Here is a 19,111-nt window from a genome sequence, read left to right on the forward strand (position 1 = left end):
TCCTCCTCCTCCTTCTGAGGCAGGTTACACCCTGTCAAATATAACTGCTGGCCTCAGGCCGAAATTTATACCCTCCCTGCTACTCAAACATTCTAGTCTGCTTTCTTAAAGGCTTAACTGACCAAATCTGAGCTGTTCTTCAGGCAGTGATGAGTCAAAAATCACTTCTTGACAGGAAGGCAGGCCTCCTGGGTCAGCCCACCAGTCAATGCAACTCATTGCCACCCTGCAGAAACTGCTGGATAGATGCTCACTTACCCTGCTGGAAGACCTGGCTAAGGATCTGTTTAACTCCTGTTTTCTATAAATTTTCAGTCAGAGAGAGCCGTGCCACCCATGAGGAGTCAGCTGTGCTCACAGGCAAGTGACTGATGGAGGGAGGTATACAGGTCAGGCCAGGATGACAGGACAGGATCACAGCTTGGATAAATCCAGGGGCAAATCAGACTAATGAAGTGTCCTGTGTACTACCCAAACTCGGGTAGTACAGACTCACCCAGGAATCTGCCGGCAAAGCACCAGCAGATCATTGAACAGGAACAGGTAGATTTCTCTGAAGAGTTTCTTGGTGCGAAGTGTTCGTGATGTCTTTGGACCGTTCATTTGCTGCAGTTCCCCCTGCTTCAGCAGCCAGCGGGAGTGGGAGATGATGGGCACGGACTGGAAGGGAGGAAAAGACGGCAAAGTTCAGGAGAGGAGCAAAACTCCTTGGGTTCGAGTGGTCAGGATGTTGAAAGTAACAAGAGGTGCAAGAGAGGGGTGGTGAGCTCCCACCAGCAAAACCTGCACTGCAGGGGCTGCAGCAGAGCTGCAAGGAGAAGGCAGTGCCCTCTGCCATCCCCAGCACAGCCCAGCAGTGTGACAGCACTCAGACAGGGGCACAGCAGGGGCCTGAGAATGGACAGATGCCTAAGGATGGCAATGCTGGATTGAAGCAACAACCTGTGCCCTGAGCTCTCTCCAGGAGAGCACATCTCACACCTGGGCTGAGCTTTTCTGGCCAGGGAGACTGAATTTCAAAAACATGTGTTTGGCCTTTTGGCTACAAAAAAACCCAGGTTAAAAGGGTTTTAACTGGTTGTGTCTGTCCTAGGCAGGAGGAGATACTGTCCACGAGCCACCACAGCACTTCTGTTAGAGTTTTAATACACACTGTGTTAAAAACAAGCCACCTAGGACAAAACACATCTTACACTAGAAAAACACTACATTTCCAATTGACTGAAATATTGAAAAATATTTGTATAATTGCTACTCCTTCTACCTTTGCTCCCTTCCAGTGTTTGCCCCATGCAGGTGGCACAGTCCTCGCACTCTTCCCCCCAGTGGCCCTGCCTGTGCCAGTGCCCAAGGCAGACCTGTTCCAGGGTGAACCAGTTCCTGCCTGTCAGTACAACCTAAGCTTTACCAGAAGTGGAGGCAGCTTTGCAGCTACCCCAATGGACTGCTGTCCTGTGGGCTGTAGTCTAGCCCTGACACACTGGTGAAGTGCTCTGGAAAAATCAAAGTTTTTTGTTTTGGTTGCTCAGGTACATAAAAAGGTTGCTGGAAAGCTAAATGTGATCCCTAAAGTTCAAGAAGCAGATAGATCTGAGAAGCATCTCCATGGCACTCATGAAAAGGATTGACAACTTTATACTCAGCACTGGACTTTCATGGTATATATTAAATGGAATCTGGTCAGACACTCCTAAATATTGATTTAGTCATTCCCTGAGTGGAGCCAAAATAGATCAGCACCAGGTAATTAGAGACTGTACATAATGCATAAATGCAGTGATGAATTAAAATGCCATGACAATCTTCATCTGGGTATTTTTCAGCTTTCAAGTGTTTCACTTTGTAGCTTTCATCTCCCTTTAACATCATTATCAGCCTGTGCTTATACCTTGATCTTGAATTCCAGCTTCTTCTGGATGCTGATCATCTGCTCTGTTCGGCTCATCTTCCGCACACCTTCATTACAGGCTTTCACCACCTGGGAAAAGAGAGCAGAAAGGTTTGCCTCCACTGGCCTGAAGTGTTGATGGACAGCATGGAAAGGCCTGACCATGATAAGGGAAGTACCCTGCTGTAACAGGAATTGTCCCAGCCAAGTTCTTTTATCGACACTGTGTTTGCATGAAAAAGAGAAGGGGAAAAAAACCTCAGAACATAAATAGCCCAAAACCCCCAAACACCCAGAAGATGTTACAGAGCACATGTTAGGTGGCTCCATTTGGTTACTGAACCAGACAGTGAAAAAAAGTGTTCCAGATCCTGACACACCATACATCTCATCTTCCCTGCTCCCAGCACTTGAAATGAGGAACGTATGCAGTGTCATCTTCAGGAAGAGAATGAAGCCAAACATCTTCATTTCAAAAGTGCAAATGCTGTGGTTCTGCCAAGCAGCATCAGATGCCAAGGCCATGAAATGTCCCAGGGAAAGAGACGTTCATCAGACAGAGCCCAGCTGTGTTCAGAGTGCAAACTTTTAACTGAAAACCCACAACCAACTGCAGGCACTACCCTGTTACAGGGACCTTAACCTAGATGCCACTGCCTGTTTCATAAGGACCAACTCTCTGGAGAACTGGCTTGGCAGAAAAATTACGCTGGAGAACAAGCTCCACCTTGTGCTCTGTTTCTGCTACTCAAAATCCACCCAAGTATCAGCAACTGAAACAGTGACCACCTCTTGCCTCTCAAACAGGATACATACAGAGAAAATAAGTGCTAGATGACCTCTGCTGTGATGCCTGGACCTAGCTGGATATGAGGTATCTAAGCTTACACACTTACAGATCAGTGTTTAACCATGCAAAGGAGCGAGCAAACTGATCACGTGAGTCACTGATAACTGAATATAATGCCAGCATTTTTCCATCAGCAGCTGTAGTCACCTGCATGCTACAGGAACAGGCCTTCTTCAGGCTACTGACCAGTGGGAAAAGAATTGGCTATCAGATGCATCCAGAGGGATTCTGCAGACACTAATATAGCACAGAACATCCTTCACTGAAAGGTCCGTCTTTGTCCCGAGTAATTTCCGAGTGTACAATTCCTAGGTTAGCTGAGGGCAAACCCAAGAGCCAGTTCTGGCCCAGTGTTGCAGCCAGAAGCTGCAAGCCCGTGCTCAGGCTAATGTTCTAGAAGAGTTTTCAACTTCAAATACAGAACTGCAGGAGTCAGGAGATGTTCCAAGCACTCTGTCCCAGCACATGGAGCTGCCAGCTATGTCCAGACCATTCAGATATGAAAATCATCCTGTCTGACCATGTCAGGAAGAGCCCAGGTAGAAAACATCCCACTGCCTTCCTGGTGTTTTGTACACAGCAGTAACTAGCACAACTGAGCACCACATCTGCCTACCAGCCTCAGGGAAGAGGGCTAAAAGCAGGCTTGGGGACTTCATTAGGAAACTGTTATTCTAGGTCAGAGGAAGAAGTGTGTTGTGTTGGAGGAAACCTGACACAGTTGTACCCTGCTGCCTGCTGCCCCTAATTACACCTCTCAGTGGGATCCATCACCTTCAGGTATCTGCAAAAACAGCTTGTGTTCTTGGAGGCCCCGAGGGAAAACATTCCCTCTGCCCTTTCCTACAGCAGAAGCACACACACCTGCTGTTAGCAAGGGATTCCTTGTCGCTGACATCTAAGTGCTGCTAGATTAGTCCATCTTTCAGACTTCAGGAAAAAAAATTACTCTTGAAATGCAGTGACAGGATTCAAACAGCTCCAGGATGAAATGCAGTCTGTAGGTCATTTTTTGAGGGGTGTATGTGCATGAAATGAGCATGATGGTTCAGTCTTAATGGTCTTCAGTTAACTTATTCAGACTTACTGTTTCCAATTCTTTATGTGCATCCAGGGCTGTAGATTCCCTGTCAGATTTCTCTTCCACTTTCTTCAAAATATTCTGCAGGGGAGGAAAGGCTGTGTTAATGCTGATCCCCACCTGAGAGCACAGAAAGGTCTTCGCTAGCCTATGAGCTACTTCTGGCCATCCACCTAATTACAGGAGAGGTGAGAGAGTACAGTGACCCTCACCTCTTGGTTTCTCTTTCTCATTACAACCTGTTCCCATATGACCTTATATCTAAGGGAAATGTAACAGGAAGACTCTTATTTTATACATAAAGTAATAAATTAATATAGCTAGAGCTGGCACTGACAGATAATGTTAGTGGCAATGCCACTGGGATAAGACCATTTGGGACTGAGCTGTTTCCCCATCCCTACAAGCATGTTCTCCAGCAGTGTTTAGACAAGCTGGCAAAGCACAGGAGGAGAATGGCTGCCAGTCTGGTCTAAGGCACCATATGAGGTAGCATCCCCATGTCCACCAGCTGTTCTGCATCTGTGTGTCACCATCCTAACCATCAGGCAGCTGGGTTAATGGACTTTTGCTACCCTTTCTAGCAGCTCAACCAAGTCCCTTCCCAACTCTCTCAGTCAGTAAAAGCTATCTGGCAAATTCAACACTAACTCGGGGGTGGTCTCTGCTGGACTGAAATCTCTTGTCCGTATTCATGGGGAATTCTAACTCTGTGGAAAGGCTTCCCCCAGCTCCAGGGTTGATCATGGCTGTATCTAAGCCCCATTCACAGCTGCTGGAAAAGACAATTACAGGAGTGATCCAGAAGACCTTTGTGACAGAGATACGAGCAGAACTCTACCTGCACCAGCAGCTTGAGCCGAGTGATTCTTTGAAATGGCAGAATCAGGAAGGAAGAAAATGACAGGCCTTTGCACTTGGGATCCAGCTCCAGCTGTGAGATCACTTCCCGGAAAGCTGGTTTGTCCTGGCTGAGAGGAGACACAGAGAAGGTGAGGACTTTGAGTGCTACTCTGCCTGGGACTCTCATACAGGGCTGGTGACCCAAAAGCAGCTTGGTCGCAAGAGATACCATCTGCCACAGGAGATAAGAGAGGAGGAGGGGACTGAATGCCTCTAGGTGTATTTTAGTTTGAATCTAAAACTATTTATAGTGTTGGGGGAGGGAAAAAATAGACTTCTAATGTACAAGCCATGGTAGCACTCACATATGTTCATCTCCAGCTCAGCAGCATACGCTGCGTGCGTAGGTGTGTGTGAATGGGGTGTGTGTCCAAGTACATGAGTCAGAGCCATAATTATATATTTTTACACAGTTGGAACTCTGTGACAAGGTGAAATTCACATAGTCATAAGAACAAGACAAGCCACAAAACAGCTCAAGCTTGGATAGTCCTTGCTGCTTAGCTGGAGGATGGCAATCATTATCTGGCCTGAGAAGGGCAGGGGCCATGCCCGAGCCTTCCCTGATGGTGTTCCCAGGAGATGAGGACAGGAGTGGGCCATGGACACAGCAGCATGGAGCAGTCTCAGAAGGCCCAGCTGCCACAGCCAATTCCTGGTAGCCTCAGGGCCTGGGAAAGGCTGGCACTGCTGGAGCCCTGGCCCGCAGAAACAGCGTGGAGCCAACGAGGCTGCTCACGGTGCAAAACCTGTCTGTACTGTGTGTTCTGACAACATCCAAGGGAAGCCACTGGCAGTGCTCCCTGCTGCAGGAGGTGCTCTGTGATGGTGTGACTCACCTGCCCAGTGGGGGGAACTGGGAACTGTGGGGGGAACACCTCAGGCTTCGAGTTCAGCCCAGTGCTGCAAAATTCTTGTGCTAGCTGGGAGCCTGGGCTTCGAAGGGAGTCTGTTCTTTTCAATGTGCTTTATGTATTCTCACAGACAAAAAACGCTGCCCTCGGAACTCACACTGAGGAATACCTCGATCTCCAACAGGTCCTTTTTAAGCTCCAGTAATCCAGCCTATTGCTGCTTCGCTTCTGAGCATTTAGTTAATGACTGTAGGCAAATGGTTTGTATTCTGCAGCTGTACCGCTCACCTCTGACTGAAGGAAACCCTGTCCTACCCTCCTTTTGGAGAGAGCAGCTGGCCAAGCTCAGCAGAGGCTCCCTAAAAGTGTTTTTTTCCCTCAAAAGCTGGAGACCAGGGAAAGGAAGGGTCTAGGCATTGTTATACTCCCCTGAACCAGCTGCTGCTGCAGGAGAAAATACACTGCAGCATTGGTAATTGGCTGTCCTGAAAGAATCCAGGACATTGTAACTAAAGAAAAATTAAATCTCCTGCTCAAAGACAAGCTTGTAGGGCACTCATTGTTTTGAGCTGGTATCAGAGAATTCCTACTGGACCAAAAGACTTGCTAAACTTGAAAAATACTACAAAAATATCTTGAATTATATCCTCAGGCCTAGGTCTGTGTGTGTAACACCAGAGAGTGAAGCAAATAGCTTTTTGCCTTTTTTTTTTTTTTTTTTTTTTTTTTTTTTTTTTTTTTTTTTTTTTTTTTTTAATCTTTTAAGAAAAGTCTGTTGTTCTGAGAAAGAGTTAATTATCAAATTTGGGAAGGTCAAGTGTCTTGCTGAAAAGCTTGGGAAAAGCAGTGGCTGTTTTTGTCATCAGAGGTTTATATTATATTCTTGGCCTTTTATTTGTTGCCTCTACTTGCAGTTTCAAAATACGTGCATTTCACAAGCACGTGGCCCTGTGTGCACCACAACTATTTCCCACAGTTGGGAACTGCTGGTTCTGAATTTACTTGCCATGTTACCTGCACACTATACAACCCCATCTTTACAATAAAGCCTTTAATTGCAGGGGTTTTATGGCTGTAGCGAGAAATCGGTGGAGTGGGAAATCCTGTTTCTGTGCCACCCATCAAAATTACAGCTACATCTGTGGCCTGTACCATTTTACAAAGTAATTTAACAACAAGGACTAGAACTCACAGAAGCTGCTTGTAAGCTCTCTCCTGGTAGGTCTGGTTGGACACGTAGGTGATGTACACGGAGAAGTGATTGACCGTGTGCTGGTAGACGATGTCGCACACGTCCGAGATCACGATGTTCTCCTCCACCCGCTGCTCTAGGTCCAACAGGAAGCTAGAGAGAAAGCCAGCACCCATATTTAATTGTGGCCTGTCTGTCCCAGGCAATTGCCAGGAGAAGGCAGCTCCTCCATCCCTGCACGGCTGAGGTCAGCTAAAGCCATTGCCCGCTCTGCCACTCAGCAGCTGCCTTACCGCTCGCTGACAGCCATCACATCCAGCACGTTGGAGAAAAGGATGTGCGCCTCAGACGGGTGTAAGATCTTCTTCAGACGCTCATTCTCCATGAAGTGAGACACCAGCAGATTGAGGCTCTTGTAATATGAGGCTTCAGAAGTAACCAGCTCAAACATGGCCTGGGGGAGAATCCCAAAGAAGGCAATCAGCAGGTACCTTCTGCTTCTACAGGGAGGCACCCCTGGCGTTACTGAGAACATCTGTGCTGCGCAGCCATGGGCCTTCACCCACCCTCCAGCCTAGAGGACAGGCAGAGGGAAGCCCACAATGTATTTGCCACGTGTTACACGGGATAGTGACTTGAATAGGGGAGGATTCCTTCCCCAACCATCTGCCCTGACCCAACGGAAATAGAGCTGTTACTGTCCAAGTGAGGCTCCCTCCCTGGTCAGCCCTGGCCACACACTTTTCTGACCCAATCGACAGAGGACCAGGACGAGACACGGTAGTCCCTAACTAATACCATAAATCATAAATTATCTCCAGATTTCAGCCTTTGCTTATCCTATTAGAAGAGAAAACTCTGGAGCAAAGCCTCAGGCTGAGGATGTGGTCTGTGGAAGCAGGAAGACAAATTGGTGGTTTGGTTCAGAGATAAAAATCAATTTAATGAGATGAAGATATATAGTCTTCTACCTACAGTACGTGCCACAGGGACAGTCCACTATTGGCACACAGAGCTCCCTTACTCTCTGGGGGAATCTTTGTTCAGAGTGAGATACAAAAGGAGAGTATTTACACAACTATGAATCTATTAGTTGAAGTGAGATTAACTGAAGATTCTCATGAGAGCTTCAACAGGGTGAAAAATTGTTAGATCCTTCAGACATCTCTTGATGAAGGTATATCTTGGGCTCCTTGTCCTGGGGCTGGCCCATGCTGCCGCTACTGAGAGAGGAATCTTTTATAGCCCTGTGAAAGTCTCATTTCCCTGACTCCAAAGCTACTTGGATGCTCCCCTCCTGCCCACGGCCCCTGTGTTGCACCCTGGGGAGTGGGAGCTGGCCAGGCAGGGCAGTGGTGGGGCCCTGAGCTCTCCCAGCAGCTGCAGGGCCCAGCTACAGCCAAGGACATCCAGGGGAGCTACAGGTACGTGCAGGATTTTTTGTGCTGCGTGTATATTAAGATATCTTCTGAATTAGCTGGGGGTCTGTGTTGTGGTTTGCTTGTCGCTTGTTTGTTTTTGCTTTTTAAAGAAATTATTTTAAATTCTCCGCTGATCAGTTTTCAGATTTTTCCTGGAAATATCACAGAAGAACCCAAGGGAGAGACCTGGGCTGTGTCCCTGACACTGCTGCACTCTAAGATCTGGAGGACAGGCACAGCAAGGAGGGACTGTTACTCAATCCAGAGCAGCTAAAACATCAGTTTAAGTGATGTTTCAGCTCTTTGCAGAGTTGGTAGCCTAGGAAGTATTCCCAGTGGGCAGTTAATTCAAACAGGTGGTCCTTTCCTGCACCAGAGAGGGAGGCTCAGCCCCCAGAAGGGAGATGGCTAGAGCTGAACGTGCTCAGTCAGCGACCGTGGAACAGAGAGTGTTTAAGGAATAAGAAGGTGCTGGATTTTTTTCCAAGGCCAGTTTCCTCATGAGAAAAGTGGAGGAGTATCAGCTCAGCTCCTCCAACAGCTTTACCCAGGCACCTGGTGAACCTGGGAGAGAACCTCCCTCTTTCTGCATGACTGGCTCAGTCCTAAATGCAACTTTTACAGCTTTAACTGTACCTTTTTATTTGACAAATGAGAGCAGAAGTGGAAATATGCAAAGACACAACAAAGAATAAGACAGGACATGTTGGGACAGCCAACTCTCCCTTCCAGATATCCTGGAGATTGACACCTCCTATCATTTTTTCTGCCAAATTTGATTGCAGGATGGTTGTGAGAGCCAAGATCAAGACCTGCCACTCTACCAGAGCCCTTAAACCTTCAGCCAATTTGCTTCCTCTAGGAGGATGCTTCCTGGTCTGCAGAAGCCCCTCTGCCTATGTTTGGAGAAATCAGTTTGTGTGTGTTTCCTCTTCACCATAGTGGAAGGTGCTAGACCTGCATGGGCAGGTGCAGAGTGCAGGCCATCCTAAAGAAATAATGAAATCCATAGGGAAAATATCCAGGCACAGGGTTCTGACTTAAAGGAGATGCTGAAAGTAAAGAACATCTTCACTGGTTGGGACAAGTTTCTGGTACTGTTCATAGCATGTGCAAGGGGCTGATTCCTACTTTACTCTGGAGATCCAGCTGGTCCTCTGCAGACCCAAAGTACCTGCTCCTGGCAGCCCAGCTAGCTGTTTCCACTTTGGATGGGAAGAACAAGCTGCAAACCTCCTAAACTGGCACCAAACATCCACCTGTGATGCAATGATGTGATCCCTGTGGAGTAACCGAGCTCTGCTGGCTCTAAGCAGTCACTAGAAAAAAAGAGCATCAACTTCTGGTCTCAGAAGTGCAAAAATACTAGGAAAAAATCTGAACTAAATGTCACTTGACATATTGCTGTCTTCTTGAGTCTTAAAGTCTCTCTTGGAAACATGACCAACGCTGTTCCATCAGTCCTCTGGGTCATTACCTTCGTGAAATCTCAGAAGCACACAAAAGCTGTGACAATCATTTTCATTGCTTATGTTTTGGCAGGGAGGCTGAGAAAGGAAAAGAGATGTGAAGCCTAAGGAAGAAGGAAATGCAGAAGATCAAAAAGGAAAGGAAATAAGAGCCATCAAGGACAAGATGAATCCTACAGGCTCAGTTCCCACTGAGGTAATATGGTGCTTTAGTGCAGAGATTGGAAATACCTGTTCCTGATGGCCCCGCTCTTCATGTAACCCTCCAGGTAAGAAGGGGGAGTCCAGGTCTAGTCCAGGAGGGACACTGCTCTGACCCCTTGCCTTGGCATTGGCTTTGAGCAACTCTCACACCTCGCTGCCTTCACAGGGTCAGTGCAGTAAGTTCAGCACAAGTGTTCTCTTCCACACAGGCCATGCCACCAGTGCACACAACTTTTGCTCAAGCAAAGAATATTTCCAGAGCAGCAGCTTTGTCACTTAAATTCACACCATGGGTGCAGACTAGTCTGTCTCAGCCCCTTCTTCTAACACCAAAGTGACCTGAATCCAAATAATACCTGACAAAAATATTTATCAAAGCTCATACATCTCAGCAAAAATGGTTCAGTTCAAAGACTAAGAATGTTTTGGGTGAGTTCCACTCAGCTCCAAATCTCCTTAAACACAGAAGATAAACAGGGTGTAGGAAAATCATAGAACTGTTTAAGTTGGAAAAGGCCTCTAAGATGGAGTCCAACCATAACATAATACAGTTAACAAGCAGAAAAGGTCAAAATGAAGAAACTATTCAGTAAATAAAACAAGGACAGACCAAAAAGGAGAGAACTGAAGTAGGAAAGAGGAATAAACCACAGAACTGCTCCAAAAAAAGGCCATACCAGTATTTTCTTTAGGCTTGTGCTGAAAGAATTTTCACTGATTCAATGCCATTTCTCTGGATCACTATCTCTTCAGAGCCTAGTGCCTTGGGGACAGAGTTTGTTGTAATGGAAATCCCACGTAACACAGGGAGTGTGTTCTCTCCAGGCCTTTCTTCCTCCTGCTACACACATGTGCCTGTCATCCCTTCCACTCTGACTCCGTGTCAGAACCCAGAGCATTTCCTTTGGCTTGTTCTTCTTGTGGAAGAAAGCCCTTGGTGATTCATGCTGGGCTGTGTTTGCTCAACACACATCTGGGTAATTAAAACTACCCTATCAATGACTTAGTCGCTTCTGATAATTATTCCAGTAGCACATAATTTTTGTATTTCCTTGACCTTTGTGGTATGAACCAGGGATTTTTCGGTATTTGCAGCCACATTTTTCTGGGGTACTTCCAGTTGTTGTTTCGTACCTTTCTATGGAAGATATCTTTCTATATTTATTTCTGAACTTGCTGAAATGTGGATGTGGATTTGGGGGCGGTTGGGTTTGGCATTTTTTGGTTGGTTTGGTTTTTTTTCTTCCTGAAACTCCCATTTTCTGGCCCATTTGTTCCAATGGAGACAATAACAAATTGCCTTCCATGACGCTTTTCAAGTATTCATTGGTCTTCCAGTCAAGTTTCTTCCAGTCAAGTTTCTTGTTTTGATGCTTGAAAAAACACCTGTGTCTTTTTGTACCTTGCATTCCTGTGGTCTAAATAATACTTTGTTCTATCTCCCCTGACTGAAGCTCTTTAGGCCCTGTGTTTACCATAGCTTTGAAGATAAAATAGGTCAGATAGGTACGATTTTTGATGTCAACTCCATAATTTCTGCTGTCCTGTACTTCAGGAAAACGTCTCCAATTCTCCTTCACAAAGCTGAACATTCTACATTCACTAAATCAAACCCTCATGTACAGCTCACACTCCCAGCTCACATCCAGCTTGAGCAGGGTTCCAGCACTGCAGGAGCAAAGCTGGATCCAACATCATCTCCTCAACTGCCTCTGTGGTTCCTCCAGCCCTCTTTGTTTTCTGTCCTTGACTCTCCTCACAGAGCAAATTCTCCACTTTGTCCAGTCAATGTTCAGCCAATTTCACAGCTTTCTGGCTTTGAGCAATATTATAATCTCTTACTGTGCTAATCCCAGAACAAACAGGAAGAAAATTTCAGCTGTGATAAACTAACACTGGAGAAAGCACAGAACTTCTTTAAGGCAGCACTGTCCCATTCTCCATCTGCTTTATTTCTCTTTTTATTTAAGCAGAGAGGAGAAAATTGAGCACACTTGATGTGGGGATTTAGCAGCGCAGAGATTTTTTTCCTTAAAACACCTACAGGTAATGAATGTAACTTAACAGAAATGGCAGGCTTTGAAGTCTATAATGCACACGTTCAAGCAAATATTTCTCTGTAAAAAACTCTTCGTTTTGAAGCAAAATAAAAGGAAAAGCTTGTAATTTTTCAGATGCCAGATTGTGTTTGTAATGCTGGCACTTGAAAGTACCATGTTTTGCCAGGTAAACAGAACAAATCTGATATGGAAATAACCAGTGCAGAAGAGGAACATGGAAAAACAACAAATCATTGCAGTCACCTTCAGCCCTAACCCTGACTCACCACCAGCCTGTGCTTGCCAGCCCCAGGTACTGTGTATAAACACGGGTCCATTGCACTAAGGGTGTGAGTGGCACAGCCCTGCCCTTCACACCCCCGGGGCACGGGGTGAGCCTTCGCAGGGCCACGGCCAGCACCGACACTGTGTGCACAAGCAGTTCATGAGTGCTGATTGTGCAGATCCAGGTAAACTTAGGGGGAACTGCTCACACCCTGGGATGTTCTTCAGTACCTTGGGTACAATGTCACAAGCCAGAGATGAACAGACACACTGCCACAACCCTCTCAGCAGAAGCAATGCTGGTGCAGGAGTATGGTGGGACTCAAAGGAGGGAGTCTCTGAAGGCCCATTGCTCGTATTACAATGCACATCACACACTAAACAAGGCTTGTCATCTGCTATGAATGCAGTGCTATGCATTGACAGAGAGCACTCAGGCTCCCCACACTCCCCAAAATAGCAACCAGTTGTAAATTGCTGTGCGATTGATGTTTTCATTACTTGTGGCAGCTACCCCCACCCACTCCTTTCACTGTCTGACGCAGCCCTGTAAGTCAACAGCATGTGATTCTAAGGCAGTGATGTCACTGCACTGTATGGATAAAACACAAATATACCTGTCGTTATTTTTTCCTGTTTTGTAATAGGCTCCAAGTAACAACAAAGAAATATGATGAAGTTTATCAATCTCCATCTCTTCTCTTTCTATTAATGCCATCATATTCAAAACCTTACAGTTGAATTCTTCTAAGATTCCTGGTGGAAAGTATGTGTCCTGCTAGCAACTTCAGAAGAGGATTAACGTGCACTGGAACCAAAAGCTCTACTGTAAAAACCTCCTCATTATCCCTCTTCTTTTGTAAATTGCTCCTAAAGCTGAATCAGAAAAGGGAAAAGTTCTTTTTGCTACAGAAATGTCCAGCAGCAACAGAACATACAGAATATAGAACAACACCTATAGTTTCAAAAAAAGAGCGAGTGGTGCTAACCAGTGCAACACAGAAAACAGTCAGCAGAGTAAGGCTTGTCTGTGACTGCTGTGAAGCTTTTAGTTTTTAAATCTTGATAATCTGCCCTAATTCACTCTCACTTTTTAAAGCAGCAATGCAGTTAAGAAGCACTCCGCCTTCCCTCATTACCTCCTGCAGCTTGATCTCATCTGGCTGGAGGATGCTGAGGACACCGCTGTTCCGGATCTCGGGAAGATCCTGCCATAAGTTGAACCTGGAGTTGGAATTCCTCAGCAAACTGATTTGTGGTGGAGCTTTGTTTTCGGTTGTACTTGTAGGCTCTGCTTCAGATGGGGTTTCCTCACTGGGTGAAGTCTCCTCAGGGTTTGCCTGTGAATCCTGCAGTCGCCTGGTTTCAATCTCCTCGCGTGTAGATTTATCTCGATATTCCTGGTACAAGAGCCCTAGGAGGGAATATAACAGGTGTGAGGGGTGACAGCTGAACAAGAGAGTAGAGAAGTATTGTGGGAAAGGACAGTTGCTTTGTGCTGAGTCACCTCAGCAGAGAGACCCCTTCCGTGCGAACGGGAAGCCAATTATGGCATTCCTGTTTCAGCCAGAAGTGGAAACTATAAATGGAAGGCCATTCCTAAATCTACAGTGTTGTCAACAATCTGCTTTATAAAACATTTAGTAACAGTCAGAGGAACCCCTGATCAATCAGAAGACCTAAAAGAAGCGGTTCATCATTCGCCAGGCTTTTAAATGGCTTTTAAACCTTGATTTTCTCTTATATTACTACGTTACAAGTTATATAGGTTGATATGTATGTTTAAATGTGTGTCTAGGAAAGTAATACTGCCTACATTGAAACTATTTTAAGGGAGCAATTTGATGGCACTGAAAATCCTTAATGAGGAAACACTGAGCTGCTGTTCAGGCAGGTGAAGCTTTAGGACAAGAAGCTACAGTTACTAGTTTGTTTTGGTATTGACTTTGTGGTTAGCCTTGGACGTTGCTTAATATCTCTCTGTTTTCCTTTTCAGTTTCTATGATGATTGAAGATACAAAATTAACATTCAAAAGGTACCTGAATGTTACATCACTAAGAACTAGGCTCTGAATTGACACCAGCTGGCAGCACATCAATCACACGAGGGGGCTTCTGAGTTTCAATTACTAACTTCAGGAGTAGATGAAATGGCAATTGAAATTTGCCCCCATGCCTGATTTCAACTGACAGCGTGAAGAAGGTAGGAATCCTGAAATTCTTTGGCCATCTTTAGAACAACCTTTGCCTCTCTGAGGGCTTTTGATCTGTCCCATTTCTATTTCTGAACCACCTGTAGGACCCAGAATTTTAATTGCTTGAGAAGATATGTAGGGACAAGAAAACATGAAAATGCTCTGAGTCACTCCCCTCCCTTACCAAAACTGAAGAAGCACAATAACATTATCTCCCTTAGTTCATGCTTGAATTGTAAAGTGTAACATGAATGAATAAAAAGAAAAACCTTTGCTGTTAAAAAGAGCACCCTACATAATTTATTTTGTCTGAATCTCTAGGGGTTAAAATTTATCTGGTCACAAGCACTCACAATATTTGATCTCAGAAGCAAATTTTGTGTGTAATAAGGTGAGAGACAACGGGGTCAGGAGTTTGTCTAGGGAGGGCAGAAATGTAGATGCTGCTGCCTATTAAAACTCTGGCCCCATTTCCAGGAGGCTCTGTACCAGTCACTGCTGGAGCTGTATGGGAAATATGCTGGGGAGAAGCACAGACACAAGGACAACGTTGCTGCAGTCTGCGAGTGTATCCTGTTATCTGTTCTTCCTGGAAAGATGTTCAACACTGGATTAAAATAGCAATAAGGGGAGCTGTGCCTAGGAAACCATACAGTCTTCTGGTAGCTTCCTACACAATGCTGAGCAGAGGAGACTTCCCCTGAAGTTTCGCACGCTGCTGCTACTTATGTAATTTCTCTCTGCGTCAACGAGGTTTATATGGCTTTCCTAAGCATCAGTGCCTGATCTTCAGCATCAGGGAGGGTGCTGAGGAGGTAGAAGGGTGGAAAGGCTCCTTCAGGAAAGAGCGGAGAGCCTGTTAAAAGGGAGCTGCTTTCAGTGGTACTGATCTACAGGCTCAGCCTGTGCTCAGGGCTCTGGGGCAGCACAGCACTGGGCCCTCCTGCCCCACAGAGAGCAGGACAGGCTGGGCAGTAACACCCTGCAGGAACGTGGGCAGTGCTCCGCTCGAGGGAAAATATGCTGGGAAACTGAAGTGAAATACTCATATTGGAGATACTTATATTGCAGTGTTGACTGTACAGCTGTGTTGTGCTGGTGGGTCTGCCTTGCAAGTCAGAGGATATTTTGTGTAAGGGGGATTTAAGGCCCCTTGTGAGATCTGGAGAGCAGCTCTTTAGAAAAGGTCCTCAAGACTATTTTCCCCTTGCTTTTAGGGAAATAAAATGCAGATAATGAAGCTTGATTTTGTTTCCAGGTTCCCTGACTGCCCAAGAGATAAGACCTATGGAGCCATCAGTGGCAGGCAAAGGCAAGTATAGACATGGAGAGATCAGACTGGCGGAACTCACCCAGAAATGACAGCAAGGTAGGTCATTTTAAGGAGGGAAATAAAGAGAGACTGGCTGAAGCTCTAACACAGACAGGAATATGGAGAGAAAGCAGAAAGGTGGTACCAGAAGAAAGACAAAAGGCAGGTAGGTAGAAGTTTCAGGCAGAAGCGTAGGAAGAAACACAGAAGGCTGTGCTAGCAAGGATAAGAGACATTCCCACTTTCTTGGTCTGAAAGGTCTATCCATATGTCAGTAAAGAGGTTACAATGGGCAGAGAAGTGACTTAGACGAGAGAAAACAAGAGAAGCTACGCCAAAGCCTCATCCAGACAGAGCAGGAGATGGCCACAGCAGAGGACAGGTAACAGATGCACAGATGCAAGGTCAGGGAACAGGGTCTTGACATGTTGAAAGGAGAACAATACATCTGGGAACTGACTGAATGTGTAGAAAGACGCTGTTGAATGTGACTCAGAGGATATAATGATTTAGTAAATGCTTAGATTTAGTAAGTGAACAAGTACAAAATGTCAGAGACCTGTACTAGCTCCCTTCATTCCTTATTGTCCCAACTGTCCTTACCGTGACCTGGCTAAAGGTTAACCCCTGTGGTCAGACCATGAGTTTGGTGGTAATTATTGACTTTAGTGTTTAAGGCTGATCTTCCTAAGGCATGTTTACATAGTTTTTATACTACATAACAGACCTTTCCCTTAGATGTTTATTCCATCTAATTTTGCTGTCACAGTCTCCCTTCCCAGCTCTCTCAAAACCTGGGAGGGTAATTGAAAAACTAGTTACTAATTGTGGAAATCCTTGCCTTAGAGAGTTAGCAGCGCTCTTAAAGTAAACGTTATTACATTGAAAGCTATGTAAAATCTCAGGAGGCCCAGAGATGTTTTCTCTGAAATTCTCTGCTCCAGTTTCAGGCAAAAAGTCCACTAATGCCTTAAAGGCAGGAGGGAGGGAAGGGAGTGGGTGTGCTCCAGCCATTTGATGTAATACCTCTGCTGGGGACAAGCGTTGCATCCCTGGTTGTCAAAACGCTGCCTCCTCCATCAGGGTCAAAACATACCTTCTTGTAGCTACACTGATGCGTGCAGAGCTTTTGCACACCTTCCCTCTGATACACAGCACACAGAAATATATATGAATATAGCAACTGGGTTGCTGTGAAATCCTGCTGGCTTTAGTATTTTTATCTCACCTCTTAGCTGCACAGTCCCAGTAAACTGACAGCATTCTGACACATCTCCCTTGGGAGATTAGTACCTACACAGCCAAAAGCAGGTAACAGATCTGGTAACACTCAAGCAAATTGTTCACCACTTTCCTCCAGAAGGTCCCAGACTCAGCTGGTTTTTCTGACAGACGCTGGCAAGCTGCTGGGTTCACACCAGCCTCCTTCCCCAGCACTGTCCCAGTGGCATCAGGAACAGCAAGAACCAGCCTTGCCTGCCACAACCTGACAGCAAACAGCAAAGACACCAAATAGTGTGAGAAGCCTCCTCGTTCGTGCCAGGGAGGTTTGCTTTGCTGCTCCTGAGAGTTATCTCCCCAGTTTTCCCATGCTAAGTGCTGCATTCCTGCCCTCTAGATTAAAGTGTGTTTGTTTCATTTCCTGGAACTGAACAGAATTGTTTAAAAACAAAGCTTCTCTATTCCCACCACAAAACCTGCCCCAGGATGGGGTTTTACTTTGCCATTGCCCAAATCCCTCCGAGGAAAGTCACAATTCTGATGTGGGAAATAAAAGAAACAAGCTGTGAAGGTCCTCTCTGCATGCCACAAAATTTAATAATAATTAAAACAAACAAACAAAAAACCAAACAAAAACAAAACCAAAAACAAACGAGAAACAAACCACAAGAGCAAAAGTGTGAGTCCTCTCCTCCACAACCACCCAGATAACCTCAACTCTATCTTTTCAGAGACCACAAATGATAAAATCACTTACTCCTCTCTTCCAAGTGCTATGCCAGTGGCTGTTACATCGAATAGATGCGAACCCCATGTATACAACTAATGTCCGAAAGGACGAGGGACACAATACTTTAGTCTTATGTCTTTTGAGTACACAAAATAATATTTTACCAGAAAGTCTGGGGTAGCCTGAATGATTAATTGCTTCGCAATTACAAGAAGTAATCGTTGTTTATGAACGGGAGTCAGGCTGCTCAGCAACTGCATTAATCTCCTGCCAGGCAGCGCACAAACCTGATGCCCCGAAAGACGGCAAAAGGCCACGACAACGATGCTTTACACCGACAGCGCGGATGCTCCCAGCACGGACAGGGAGCTGGGGTCCCGCAGCCCGAGGGCCCCCGGCCGCACACCGGGTGGGTTCAGGTCTGCTTTGGGGGCTCAGATGAGGGGTTGGGAGCTCAGGGAGAGGCGGCTGGCCGGGCGGAGGGCACCCCTCGGGGCTGCTGCGCCGCCGGCGGGGCAGGAGCGGGACGAGCGGCGAAGTTGTGTGAGGGCGCAGCGGCGGCCGGACAGCCCGCCCGGCTCCCCGCGGCACGGCTCCTTACCGATGTGCTCGATGAGGTTCCTCCACGAGTCGGCCGTCATGGGGTGTGCGGGCGGCGGCTCGGCGGTGCCGGCGGGGGTCTCCTCAGCGGCGGCGGGGGGGTTCCTGCGGGAGTCGGACGGGAGCCCTCAGAGCCGCGGCGGGAAGGCGGCGGGACAGCGGCCCCTCCGCCCGCCCGCGCCCTTCGCTCCCCCGCCCTCAGCCCCCCCTCACCTGCCGGGCTGTCCCGCCGAGCCGTCCTGGTCGAGGGCGCAGGCGGCGCTCAGGGCCGCGGCCAGCAGCTCCATGGCCGGCGGCGGCAGGCGGCTGCCCAGCAGCTCCGGCGGCGGCAGCGCGGGGCTGGGGGAGTCCGGGCGGTTGCCACGGTAACGGGGGTAGGAAGGCAGCAGCCTGCGCAGGAGGGAGAGGGGAATTGCGGCCGCCCCCGGGGCACCCCCGCAGCCTCCCGAGACCCTCTGAGCCCCGAAACCCCCTCAGAGCCTCTCCTTAGACATCCCCCACCCCAGACGCTCTGCCCCCAAGCCCCCTCCGAGCCTCCTATCTCCCCTCAGAGCTTCTTCTCAGACCCCCCCTCCAGGCGTCCCCGTGGCTTTCCCCCAAAATCTCTAGAGAGCCCCCTCAAATCCCCTCAGAGCCTCCCCTCACACCCCCCGTCTGGCATCCACAGGGGCTCTCCACCAAAATCCCCTCAGAGCCTTCCGAAACCTCTTCAGCGACCCCCTCTGGCTCTCCCGCCAAAACCCCCACGCAGCTCCCTCAGAGCCTCCCCTCAGACCCCCCCTCAGAGCCTCCTCACAGATTTTCCTCACAGAGACCCCCTCAAACTCCCCTCAGAGTCTCCTCTCGGGCTCCCGCAACCCCCTCAGA

General features: G+C 47.2%; 1 protein-coding gene across 4 annotated transcripts in view; it reads right to left on the bottom strand.

Moving 5' to 3' along the window:
* Positions 1 to 19,111, bottom strand: part of NGEF (neuronal guanine nucleotide exchange factor) — a 48,183-nt gene that overhangs the window by 4,735 nt on the left and 24,337 nt on the right. For all 4 annotated transcript variants that reach the window (XM_027878354.1, XM_027878353.1, XM_027878355.1 and 1 more), the window contains 9 exons: positions 18,458 to 18,634; positions 18,246 to 18,349; positions 13,326 to 13,600; positions 7,062 to 7,222; positions 6,769 to 6,921; positions 4,661 to 4,790; positions 3,826 to 3,900; positions 1,889 to 1,978; positions 497 to 660 (listed from right to left, as the gene is read on the bottom strand). In XM_027878354.1, the coding sequence (XP_027734155.1) occupies positions 497 to 660; positions 1,889 to 1,978; positions 3,826 to 3,900; positions 4,661 to 4,790; positions 6,769 to 6,921; positions 7,062 to 7,222; positions 13,326 to 13,600; positions 18,246 to 18,349; positions 18,458 to 18,634 (1,329 nt within the window). The remainder of the gene's footprint in view (positions 1 to 496; positions 661 to 1,888; positions 1,979 to 3,825; positions 3,901 to 4,660; positions 4,791 to 6,768; positions 6,922 to 7,061; positions 7,223 to 13,325; positions 13,601 to 18,245; positions 18,350 to 18,457; positions 18,635 to 19,111) is intronic.

Source organism: Empidonax traillii, unplaced genomic scaffold, assembly GCF_003031625.1.
Source record: "Empidonax traillii isolate 1590-97213 ecotype Southwest subspecies unplaced genomic scaffold, ASM303162v1 scaffold40:size2234952, whole genome shotgun sequence".
Lineage (NCBI taxonomy): Eukaryota > Metazoa > Chordata > Aves > Passeriformes > Tyrannidae > Empidonax > Empidonax traillii.